The following is a 12,689-nucleotide window of genomic DNA, read 5'->3' as shown; positions in this document are numbered from 1 at the left end:
CACTAAAGTGATACTATCCTTGAGGATCTTTTTACTGTTTGTGTACAGTGTATAATTATGCAGTACAGTGCATAGCTATAAGGAATGCCACATATATATATAAACACATATTTCAGCATACAAACATGTAAACTGAATTGAAACTTGCTGCTACAGAATAAGACAGCAGGTCGCGTATACACAAAAATCTGTCTAAAAAAGGAATGCACCGCCCAAGGTCTGTCTATAAATGTGATTCAAAAGGGAACAAGGATTTTATCCAGCCTGAGCATCTCCAGAGAGCCCTTACAAGCCCTTTCATTCCCTTTCATCTATCTGTCTGACATTGACCAGGCGGGAAAGGTGTGGAAGCTGTTTGTCTCAAGTTAGGTTTCAGCCTCACCAGGCGCTACACAAGAAGGACCTTTACACGGGCTCTCTGGGGGAAGCACTCCTCCAGTTCTCAGATGGAGGCGACCTTTACAGGACATTATGTGTAAAATCTAAGTATTATGTTCTGTTTACCATGCCTTATTCAAGCCTGCCCTGCTTGCGTGGGGGCGGAGGGAGTGGTGGGAGCAGATGGAGCCATACGGGGCAACCGTGACATTGGACTGCCATCATTACAGTTGCTCCCTATGATCCATCAGCTTGTAGCTGAGGGCAGACTTCATACTCATCGTCATTCACGCAGCCTTTTGTTTCATTGCTTTCCCATAACATTTAGTCGGTCATTTGGTTATTTCTGATTTATGTTGTAAAATGAAAAGGCAGAAAATCTTTGATGGTTTAAAAAAACTGGTGTGGTTAAGCACATGTGCGTGGAGGTTATGTTTAGCGTCTGCCAAAAGCTACAGTAAGCGGATAGAGTCACTGGCTCGAGCAATAGGCTTTTTTCTGTTTGGTTAAATCTGAAGTTTAGGCTTTTTGAAACTAGGCGTGTCCAATCCTGTCCTGCTAGCCTCAACTGAAGACAGGAAGGAAGACTTTCTTTCTTTCTTTCTTTCTTTCTTTCTTTCTTTCTTTCTTTCTTTCTTTCTTTCTGACTTTCTTTTTCTTTCTTTCTTTCTTTCTTTCTTTCTGACTTTCTTTCTTTCTTTCTTTCATGATTCTGTGGATGTCTAGTTTAAATAACAGATGGACAAACACATAGAGGCTTACATCACAATAGCACAAAATCTGTATTCTAATTACCACACAGTCAGCCTAAATAAACATTTATTACCTCAGTAAATAGTCTCTACACACATTTTAAGTACACTCATGCACACACACACACGCGCGCACAGGTCTCGGTGTCAGCTGCCTGGCTATTTGTGTTAGTCTCATTAGTAACAGGTTGGGTTTGCAGAGGGAGTAGAAGACTGGCAGGCTGGCATACGGGTGGCACAAGCTGTATTTGCTATTGAGCTTAGGATGTTTGGAGACAGACCTCTATGTGGGTGCATGTGGAGTGTGTTAGTGTGTGTGCGGCAGAGAGGCAGACAGAGATGTGTTATGCGTGCATACTGTATATTCAGGTGCACGTGCACTGTATATGTAAATGTGTTTTGAATTTATGTGTCTATCTTCAGGGCTCAGTGTGTTTGCAGACTGTACCAGAAGCCACATAATGCCACGGTTTTAGTCTGTTTGACTGCTCAAAATGTTCTCAACGCTTGAGGTTTAGTTTTCTCAAACTGCTCAGCTGAACGGAACAAAAAAACTGAGCTAGACTTATGTTAATGTTATCTCACCCTTTGCATTAACATACGGCCTGGGTTGAGATGTAGCAAAGCATCCTGACATTAGACATTTGACAACATTCAATGGGAAATTAAAGGAAAGGTTTGTATTTTCACTTGCATACCATAGAACTGGCACTCAGGATAGAAATAAGTCTAACCAGTCTTCTTTGTTTTTGTTTTTTTTTAATGGAAAAATTATATGGACATGGTTTGAATGACTTTAAACGCTATAAAATATACCCTATATAACAATAATGATATTACTGTACTCTCAGTGGAACTTTTTCCAATTTTGTGTTCTTCCATACTTCATGTCATCTTGACTGCCTATTATCAGACTGGTGGCCGAGGAAGCTGTGGCAGTGGTTTCAACCATGAACATTTCACCATAAATATTGAAGTTATACATGTCTTCTTTTTCATGAAGTACCACTTTACCCACTGTACTGTGGTCAGATAGAAGTAATCAGTATATTATATATATATATAAATAGAAGTCTGTACTGATTTGCAAATGCTGGCTAGCTCGCTAACAGTAGCGATCATCATTTCTGGTAAGTTCACAACAGTCGTGTTCAATTTGAAACAATACTGCCCAATCAAAATTCACACACTATACAAGCAAGTACATAGCGTACACTCTATTCTGCATTGAAGTGTACTGACAGAAGTATCCAAAATAAGACAAAGCATTTGTCCTTTTTCTCTCTGTCTCTCCCTACTGGCTGTCTTACTCTCACACACACACTCACTCCTGTCATAATAGAGTATAGTTTGAAGCTGGTGGAATTAGAGCGTACAGAAGGAGATAATAAACCCTCCTCCAAGTCTGACAGGTTGCTTGACACGCTGTCAGCAGTGGCCTCCACGTAGTGCACCAGAAATATCTGCACACTAAACACACACACCAAATAATGCCAATGGCAGTACCTTTATTCCTGACCAAACAGACAGGCGGAGGACTTACTTAAAATGGTTTGCATCTCTCACACACACACACACACACACACACACACACACACACACACACACACACACACACACACACACACACACACACACATGCATAGACACATGCACAGACACATACTATCTTATATACACATATTGACAACTTAGTGTATGTATATGTGTGCTCCTGACACACAGTGGAGCCAGGTTGGCCCTCTGATCAGAACTTGAGTTTTTTTTTTTTAAATACTGTATTAAAAACTCCACTTTTCTGCTGTGTTGCACTTTCTTATGGAAATGCATACACTCTGGACCCTGTGTAGACTGAGTCAAAGTTTAACGCTTTCATCCTGTGAAAAGCTATCTGCCCGATGTGCTGAAGCGAGGGCTTCGAATCAGCTTATTAGTTTAGCTTGTTAGCAATATTTCCACTGAGGCTGCACCCATCTGGAGATGAAGATATGAGTTTTATAATAAGTTAATGTTTCTAAACATTGCAGAGTTGCGGCTAACATTCCAGTCACCTCATTATTTTTGCCTGAGAAAAAAAAAAATGCTTGTGTGCATTCATCAGCAGCGATAAACACTCCACGAGATTCAACCAGCTACATTTAAGATGAAGGCACTGTGAGACAGGAAAATATGAAAATTAATTCTGACGTGTCACTTCTAAAGGTGTAGGAATGAATGCTCTTAAAATGCTTTTATTCTGTAGTGCAGGCTGATGTGTGAAGGAATGATGACAGTTACAGGTTTCTTCATTCAGATACAATTTAAAGGAATAGTATGACATTTGGAAAATATGCTCATAATGTTCTTGCCAAGAATTAGATAAGAAAATGGATACCACTCTTATATCTGTACCAATGACTGCATATCAAGATGGATGAGGTTTCTCCACTTCCTCCCACTGTAGAAAAAATGAAGTCAAAATATCCCTGTGACGGACGCTGCCATCTTGTGCTGGTTACATGGTCATTTGGCGTCTGTGCAGAGGTGGAGAAAGATGAACATCTGAACATATGTTAAAGTGATAAGAACTACCTAAAATGACAGAAAACATCTTTAGGAAAATTTATTTGATGTACCCTTTGGTTTTTGGTTTGGCCTATGTCCCATCTGTTGACATGGAGGGAGAAGAGATTATAACCTGTACCCCAGCCAGCCACCAGCAGGCAATCAAGAAATTTTGGCTTAACGTTTGGGGAGCTGTTCATCTTCATATACAGCCATTGGTCTGTATATAAAGATCAAACTAGCTTAGCTTAGCACAAAGAGTGGAAGAATAAGGAAACAGCAAGCCTGGCTCTGTGCAGAGGTGAAAACACCCTAATCCTCTGAGTAGTGATTGGACTCTTGTGGTCACCAAGGAGAAATTCCAAGTCCTCAGCCAAGAAACAGCCTGGCACCCAACCCCCAGGAAGACCACAACCATTACAAAACTTTTAGATTTTACCCCCTCTTCTATCCTTTGTGCTAAGCTGAATATAGCTTCATATTTAACAGATAACTGTCACAGATAAGAGTGATATCAGTCTTCTTCTCTAACATCTGACAAGAAAGGAAAAAAGTATATTTCCCAAAATGTCACACCTTTAAATTTAGGTTTCAAGTTGTGATATACTTGGCTACATACATAGCAAAATTACTTAAAGAAACAACATCATTCTGGTTGTTGCACAGATAGGGGCCATTTTTCTCAAAAGAGAGTGCAGAACCTGCAATTCACAAAGCAGACCACACAATTAAATTTCTGTCTAAGTTTAATTAATCTACTTCATCTCCCAGGCACTGTGTGGCCAGTCCTGCCTCTCAAACATGTAAACAAGCTAGAATGCACAAGAATTTGATACACTAGAATAAAGCAGTGAATTCCAACATGCATATGCCTGACGTCTACTTTTGCGTCCCAGCTAATATTGTTTTTAGTCAGAACAGCTAGACACCTAGGTGTTCCATTAGTGGCCTCTGTCACCCCTCAATGGCTACAGTACAGAAGAATACAGTACAGAAGAATATAAGACATACACACAAAAGAACAGTGCTTAAGTATACGGGACTACATTTATGGATGTAGGACAAATAATATAACACAATGACACATCTCTCAAAGCTCATGCTTATAACATATACACACACACAGGCCCACATAGAGCCCAGGGTCAATAGTGTGACAACATAGAAAGTTCTTTTGTGTTGTTCAGTGAATGCTGTTGCCACTGTCAGGTCAGACCAAAAGGTTAGATGAAGTGGGAGTGTGTGTGGGTTAAAAAAACTGCTCTTTCTACAGCTGGATCAAAGAGCAGGCTGTGTGTGTGTGTGTGTGTGTGTGTGTGTGTGCGTGCGTGCGTGCGTGCGTGCGTGCGTGCGTGCGAGCGTGCATGCGTGCATGCGTGTGTGTGTGTCTGAGAGTTTTTTTGCCACCCACCTGTAGACCAGTGTTTGTTATGTCTGCAAAAATTAGTCTTTTTCCTCCTTCGGCAAGTGTGTGTGTGTGTGTGTGTGTGTGTGTGTGTGTGTGTGTGTGTGTGTGTGTGTGTGTGTGTGTGTGTGTGTGTGTGTGTGTGTTTTATCATCCACAGCATACGTGCTGTTTGTGTCATTGAACAAACTTTGAGTCAAGACAGATTGAATGATCTTATCAGTGCTTGTCTCTGGCCAATTGTAGCCTGTGGGTCATTCCATCCTAACTCACCCAGAATTCAGAACTTTTCCCAGTTCCAGTCATGGATTTCCTTGAAAAAAAAAAACATGTGGAAAGATATATAAAATTCATGGGACCTTGCAAAATCCTGTAGCTCTGCTCTTTACTTTTTTTAGTTATTAATTTTTGAAGTTTTGGCCCTGGCTTTTGTTTAGCAAGATCTATGGCACTCATTTTTTTGTGCTGGACCAAATAACTTCTAGATGTGACAGAACTACATTAATACTACACAGAATCCAAATTTGGTTGCAAGAAAGTGAAAACTAGTGGAGATACTATCTTTAGAAAATTGAAGATTCTTCGTTTGGGTAAAAAAAAAAAAAAAATTATTAATTTGGTTACTGTAAAACATTCAGAAACAACTGTTTACACTAATGCATGTTGAAAATTAACCTTAGGGTTTCTTTGATGTTCAGTACAAATCTCAACCCAACCCAGTGAAAAATAAGCATAAGATGAGGCTTAGAATGTGCATACAATAAATCACAGGAAATGATTACATTTATCTTAAAGGGACACATCTCAAAAACTCCTAGCTAAATAAGTATGTGGAATAGAGCTATCACATTCTGAGAGGTCCCATAAATTTAATAGAATTTTTTTAAAATCTTTTCAAGAAAATCAATAACATGAAGTGGTCCTAGGTGAGTTGGTATTGAATGACCCCTGTTTTAGAGGTTCTAGATCCTGATCTTTGCAAGTTGTGTTCTTCCAGTTCAGTATTACCTTTGCATGGTTTCAGTTAGCCAGTGGCAATGGAAATACACAGTTAAAATAAATCAGCTAACTTACTTTCAACCTTCAAATTGACTCCAATGATCTCCTAGCACTAGATTTTAGAAATGCATTCCATAGTTGCAGGATAGTTGTCGACATGTCTTGACAAGTGGGGACAATGGCTACAATCATAATCAGAAGGGAAGCAGAAATCTGTGTGGCTATTGATGGCTGAGGATTGTAAAATGTAGCTGTTTCCACCTTTTCACAGCTAACAAGCTTGTTGACACTACACACTGGCTGTTTTTCCTGGCTCTATGCAGCTCTTAATATTTTGCCAGTTTTGAAGGCCATCTTTAAAAAATAATGAACAGTGGTTTTCCATCATGAAGCATTTGCTTCATTACTATTCTTTTTTTCTATGCTATGCACATGAATTCCTCTCTTTTATACCTAACCCTGGTCCAGCAATTATCCATTCTCTGAAAATATTAAGCACACACCACTATCATCGTTGCCGGAGTCAGATGGAAATCATGAGAAAATACAAAGAGAAGCCTCAGTTCAGCCATGATGTTAGGAGCACCTATTCTGGTTGAAGAGGACATATAGCAGGAAAACTGAGCAAGGTTGGCAAAAAGGACTTAGGCACTGACAGAGAAAGAAGCACCTATAGCTTGGAGAACATAATGAGTAGGTGGTCTAAGAGTTGTAGTCAAAGCCCTGACATCTGAATGATTCAGGTTTAGCGGCACCAAATCCTGTCAGTCAGTTGATACTTGTGTTGAATGTTGTTGATATTGTCCTTGGGGAAAATATTTCAACCTTTATCTGCTTACTCATTGTAAGATGTCATTGATGAGATCTATGCAACATGAAAAGGAAAGTAAGGTGGAAGATTTGGAAAAGTAGTCGAGCCAAAGAAACAAGAAGTGATAGTGGGGATGGAAGAAGATAAGTTAGAGCTAATAGCTGATGTTCCATGATCCAGGTTCTTTGTAGCTCAAGAAACTTAGCTACAAAGAATTGTCACAGACTTACCTGTGTGTTGTGAAATAGAATCAGATAAAATAATTCAGCTGCTTGTTGTTGAGGACCTTTTTCTCTCTCTCTCTCATTAATATACACATCGGGTTTGCAGTTCCTGCCATTTGAAATTCTTTAGATTTTTTCAGATCACAATTTTAATTTAAAAACTATTTATCATTAAGTAGGGCTAAATGATAAATGGAAGAAAACAAGGAGCGGAGCAAATATGTTGAACAGAAGGGAGAGGGGTTTGTCAGTTGAGTGCCAGTGTAAAAAGTAATATACACTGCAGATGACAGTTGGATCAGAAATCCTGCAAACATCCTTTAATTCACTAGCGTCACCATGGTAACCAATGCTGCGGCACTTCTTAAATTGTCACTATCAGTAAAGTTAAATGATAATTCATTCTAAAGCGTGACTGCATTTTTCACTTTTTAAAGTAAAGTTTCACCAGAGTACTTTATTTTAAATTTAAATGTATGGACTGGAACTGATCCTGAGTGTGTGGGCAGTCCTGTGCTGAGAAGCCAAAATTATACAATCCTGCTCATATCCAGTAAGAAAAAACAAAACAACACCAGTAACACTAATGCTAGATATGTAGTCCTGCAACAGTAGTAAAATAAGTCCAATCTCCACGAAATCATAGGGTTTATATTATGTTCTCAGCAATCAGCATTTCCTGTCTTTGTTCACTGTGAGTCAATTTCCATGATTTATCTCTTTATAGTTGTTTTAGCAAGGTGATCATAAATACACCTGAGGCTGGATGTCTGTGTAAGGACAACTATGCATATCCCATTTGACCACACATAAACTGTATGGTAAAACACCACACATACCCTGGTGTTTATACATGTACAAATAAGATCTGTGGTGTACTTTCGACCATGCATACACAAGTTTTTTTAGACAGGTGACATGACGAAGAGGAGATGGAAAAAATAAGGTGAGATGGAATCTAAATAAAACATTGTTAGCCAGATTCACTTTGCATGATCTGAAAAATGCCTGTCAAAGGCAGAAAAATACATTTAATTTTGAACAATTATTGGAGTTACAATTATGTCGGTGGTAGATGTGATGAACTGAAATGACGGCTACTCTGGAATTATTATAGAACCCTGCAGATGCGACACAAACAGTGAAATTATGTTACTCCTTTGCTGGTCTTTTCACTCATGGATGAATGGTGGTGCATGCAGACATATCGGTATCTGAATGTGTGATTAATGGCATGTCTCAGTTCATTTATGGCAAACTGTGAGTGGAGATGAGTCTTGTGCACATGCACCCAGTCTCACAATTAATGAGATTCATAAAACAGAAACGTGTGTACACACAGCTTTGTAAACCAGACAAGAAACATACATACACAGTACTAACCCTAACCCTGACCCAGGATTACCATCTTTGTGTGCACATACTCTGGAAACGTACTAGAGTTTAATGTAGCATTTGGCTCCAGATTGTCTAATATCATATGGGCAATAAAGTTAAACTATTTTTCAATATTGAAAAAGCACTAATGGGGTATACTGAAGTACAGTCTCAAAAGCCTTTGTGGGATTTTGATGCCCAACACATGGTGCCGAGATGGGAACGGACACACCAAACGTGGGGGGGATCATTCGAACAAGGCAGCGCAAAGTCTGTTGTTGTCGCTGAGAATAGATGTCTCAGAACCATACCTTTTTCTGTTGCAATGTTAATGTTCTGCTGCTTTGGTAATTTTGTCAACAGCAGCAGACCAACGTCTTGGGGCAAATGTGCAGAAATAACACAATAATGCTTAAAATGTAAATAAAGTGCTTTAATTAAACACTAAATAATCAATGCGTTTCAGTTGGCATCAAAAAAAAAAAACTTGTGGGGAAAGCAGGAATACTGGTAAAGCAGCCTGCATTGATCTCTAAATCAGAGCAGATGATTCTTGTAGTATCTGTTGTCCACAGATGCTTTATACTGTATGAAAGACTTTGCTCTCATTTCATTAAATCCCTGCAGTCACCTGAAGGAAATGTGCTTTCATACCTGCTTACAGTATTAGGACTGAGTGGTCTGACTTATTGGTCTAAATGACTTCACATTGGTAGCCATCGCATTTTTATCATTAACAGCAAATTTTCAAAACATATTGTGGTTCTCAGTTGGTTGTGGCATGAAATACGACTGTCAGACAGTCATTTAGCAAGATGACTGGCCATAATTAAGTCAGTGTGACTGCCAGACACTTGCCAGTTGTGGTCACTCGCTCAGCACTCATCTCTTTGCCCCTGAGAGGAACACCACCAGCTATCATAAACCAGAACTCACCCTTGTGTGGTTTAGTTTTTTTCCGCAAATACATTCAGATAAAACGGCCACTGCAATACAGTGTACATCTGTTTTTTAAGTCATAGGCAGGACTACTTTTGTACCTTTTCTCCTTAAGTAGTCAGGGCAAATGATTTTACTCCCCAAAAAATCCCAGTTCACAAATATCTCTCCCTCCTGCTTCCCTCTCTCCTCTCTGTATTCTCTTCCCTCTTACCTTCATGCCTTCTGCTGCTTTTCCCTCTTTATTCTTCTCTCACCTCCCTTCCAGCATTTTCTCTTTTCTTCTTCCTTTGCCATTCCCTCCCCAGCTGGTACAGTATGCTGGTTAAATATTTGGGGGGGATACAGGGTGCTGGAAGGCCTAAGCTAGGAGGATCAGTCGAGGAGAGGCTGCAGTTGTTTGGGATTAGCTGCTTGTTTTATCATAATACCACTGCCTGCTCGCTTGGGGTTGGTGCTCATCGGGCAAGCTGCAAAGTCAGAAATCACGATTTCTTAAAAAATGTATGAGTAATGCAGCTCATTATTGCTGAGCTTTAGTTTCGCTAGAAGAGGCTGGAATCGCCCCAAAAAAAAGAAAAGAAAAAAATTACTTCCTCAGGATGAAAATACAACTTTTCCTTCATACTGTAAATTTCATGTGTTTCATGAGAGTTTTAGTGGATTGGGGCCTGTGGTAAAATTGTATCTCTGCACAAAGGTGGTTACAAAGTCTGGAAGGTGCAAAATGGAAAAAGAGAAAGACAAGGCAGAAAAGGAAGCTGATAAAAACGAAGGAAGGACAAAGATAGAGAAATGTAGTACAGGAAAGAAATTATTTGGTCACGTTTGGATGTTCTGAAGTGTAAACTAATGAAATATTAGTAAAGAAAAGAAGGCTATTTAATTTAGAGACGGAAGGGTGGGAATCCATGAAAAATAATTGTGATTGAATTTAGGCCAGATTTTTATTAAAGATATGCTTTTAAAAATCTGAATTAGAAGTTAGAAGTTTTTAAAATTAGAAGACCTTTTTGGAAATGAGCTTGTTGACTTTCTTGAGTTAGATCAGAAGGTTGATTCCACTCCTATATCTGTCCATAAACTATGAAGCTGCTGCCAGCATCCGATTAGCATACAGACAGGGGGAAACAGTGTCAGCACTAATCACTGCTCACTAATTAACACGTTATATCTCTTTTGTTCGATTTATACAGAAGTTATGGTTTTACAGGTGCTGGGAGCACCTTTTTTTTTTTTTAAACCTTGTATCCTAAATTGTCAGGCCAAAACTTATGTGTCCTTTTGATGATATATTAGAAATTGAAACATTTTTGAAAATATTGAAAATTGTACTCAATGCAGCAATCAGTTTAAACAATTTCAAAGCATACATATCTTTGGTCTACATGTCCTTATACTTTCAGAATTCTAAACAGATTTTTTTCTTCTATTCATAACAAACAAGGACAAGACATAGCAATTGTGGTTGTGAGGCAGTAATACATACAAATGAACAAAAAGGTGCATGGCATGGAGCTGAGGCTAAAAAAATGATGCTATGAACATACAGAACTATGAATTATGAACAAGTATTACATTAAACGCAAATCTTCCAAAAGTCTTTGTCCATTTAGAAGCACAATTACTAACTGTACGAAAGAAAAGAAGACACTCTAATGTGCACATTAAAAACTGAAAGTAAAAGAGCTCAACTAATGCTTTCTCTTTGCCGTCCTGTGTTGTCCTTCTGCATCTCTAGAATTTGGAAAGATACGAACAGAGCAAGGACCAGTTCCACCAAGCTGCCTCCAAGACTGAAGCAAACGTGAGGTGAGACATGCATTCACACACATACACATTCACAAACTAATTTGCAGTTCCAAAAGTAAGGAGATATTATTCCCAGGAGCCTCTGACACGCACCCACCAACTCACACAACATGGGCATACACACAGCAGAATAATAAGCAGCGACAGATAGTGATCTGCTCTTTTCCTCATTTTTTAACCAGTTAAATGAATACATTCTCCAGAGCAAACCTGACTAATGTGATAAGTGTTTTAATTGGCTGCTTTAATTAAGCCGAATTTAACAATACCCTATTTCCCCATCCTTGCTTCTCACTGTGGATTTGTAATGAGCCACAGCAAGGGAAAAGGTAGCTAATTATTGCCACTGCAGTCTGTAAAACACACAGCTGTAATTCACATTAGAGACCGGGCCTTGACTTGCTGTTAAATTTTGTGTCACACCAGTAACAGCACTTTCAAAAGACAAGAGTCATCAGTACAGCTAGCTGAAAGATGTGAGTATTTATGGGTGAGGGCAAAATATACTTGTTTTTGTATGTCCTTCACTGCTTTATCCCTGAAGGCAGGTTTTAGCTTGAGGCCAGCTTTCTGTTGGTGACATTTATCTGTGTTTTTCTCATGTTGGCATGATTTTCAACTCATTTCATTTTCAAATTAAAATTATGTTTAGCCACACACAGCATTGCTAAAAAGAAGGCTGGTAGGGCAAGAAACAAGCAGTCAGAAGATCATACAGGTTTTAGGTAAACCTCCAACTTTACCAAACTGATTTGGAAGCAAAATTTAAGGAAAATGGTAACATTACCTAAGGAGTCTGTTGTAAAGGTCCATCACAGTTTACAGACCAATTTCTTAGTGTAGCTTTGACCAACAGCAGTTGCTACAATTGTGCATGCACACACTGGTCCTGTGCAATGAGGGGCAGATATTTCAGGTGTATTTCACTCTGGCAGCAGGCCAAGCAAGACAGCCTAGATGTTCTTCTCCTGAGCCACGTCCTCCCAGATGGACATGTCCAGAAATCTTTTAAAGCTTCTCTTATAAGTGTGTTTATATTAACTATAACTGTAACTATATAATAATATTAATTATTAATTTAATTGCATCAGGTGACTACATTCAACAAGCAAGTTATTAGGAACACCTGAACACCTGCTTATTCATGCAATTATCTAATGAGCCAATTGTGGCAGCAGTGCAGTGCATAAAGGAGGTGGGCTCTCAGTGACTTTGACTTTGGTATGATTGTTGATGCCAGATGGGTTTAATTTTATGTACAATAGTCTCCAGAGTTTACTCAGAAAGGTGCAATAAAAAACAAAAAAAATCATCATCCAGTGAGCAGCAGCTCTACAAATGGAACCACCTTGTTAATGAGAGAGGTCACAGGAGAATGGTCAGACTGGTTGGATCTAACATAGAGGCTTTGGTAACTCAGATAACCACTCTTTACCACTGTGGTGAGC

The 12,689-nt window shown here is 39.1% G+C and overlaps 1 protein-coding gene across 2 annotated transcripts in view; it reads left to right on the top strand.

Annotated features, from left to right (window-relative positions):
- LOC121195075 (MICOS complex subunit mic25a-like) overlaps positions 1-12,689 on the top strand; it is a 78,817-nt gene that overhangs the window by 25,404 nt on the left and 40,724 nt on the right. For both annotated transcript variants that reach the window (XM_041058295.1, XM_041058285.1), the window contains one exon: positions 11,171-11,241. In XM_041058295.1, coding sequence (XP_040914229.1) covers positions 11,171-11,241 — 71 coding nt within the window. The remainder of the gene's footprint in view (positions 1-11,170; positions 11,242-12,689) is intronic.

Source organism: Toxotes jaculatrix, chromosome 2, assembly GCF_017976425.1.
Source record: "Toxotes jaculatrix isolate fToxJac2 chromosome 2, fToxJac2.pri, whole genome shotgun sequence".
NCBI classification, from domain to species: Eukaryota; Metazoa; Chordata; class Actinopteri; family Toxotidae; genus Toxotes; species Toxotes jaculatrix.
This window is presented reverse-complemented; position numbering and strand designations above follow the sequence as displayed.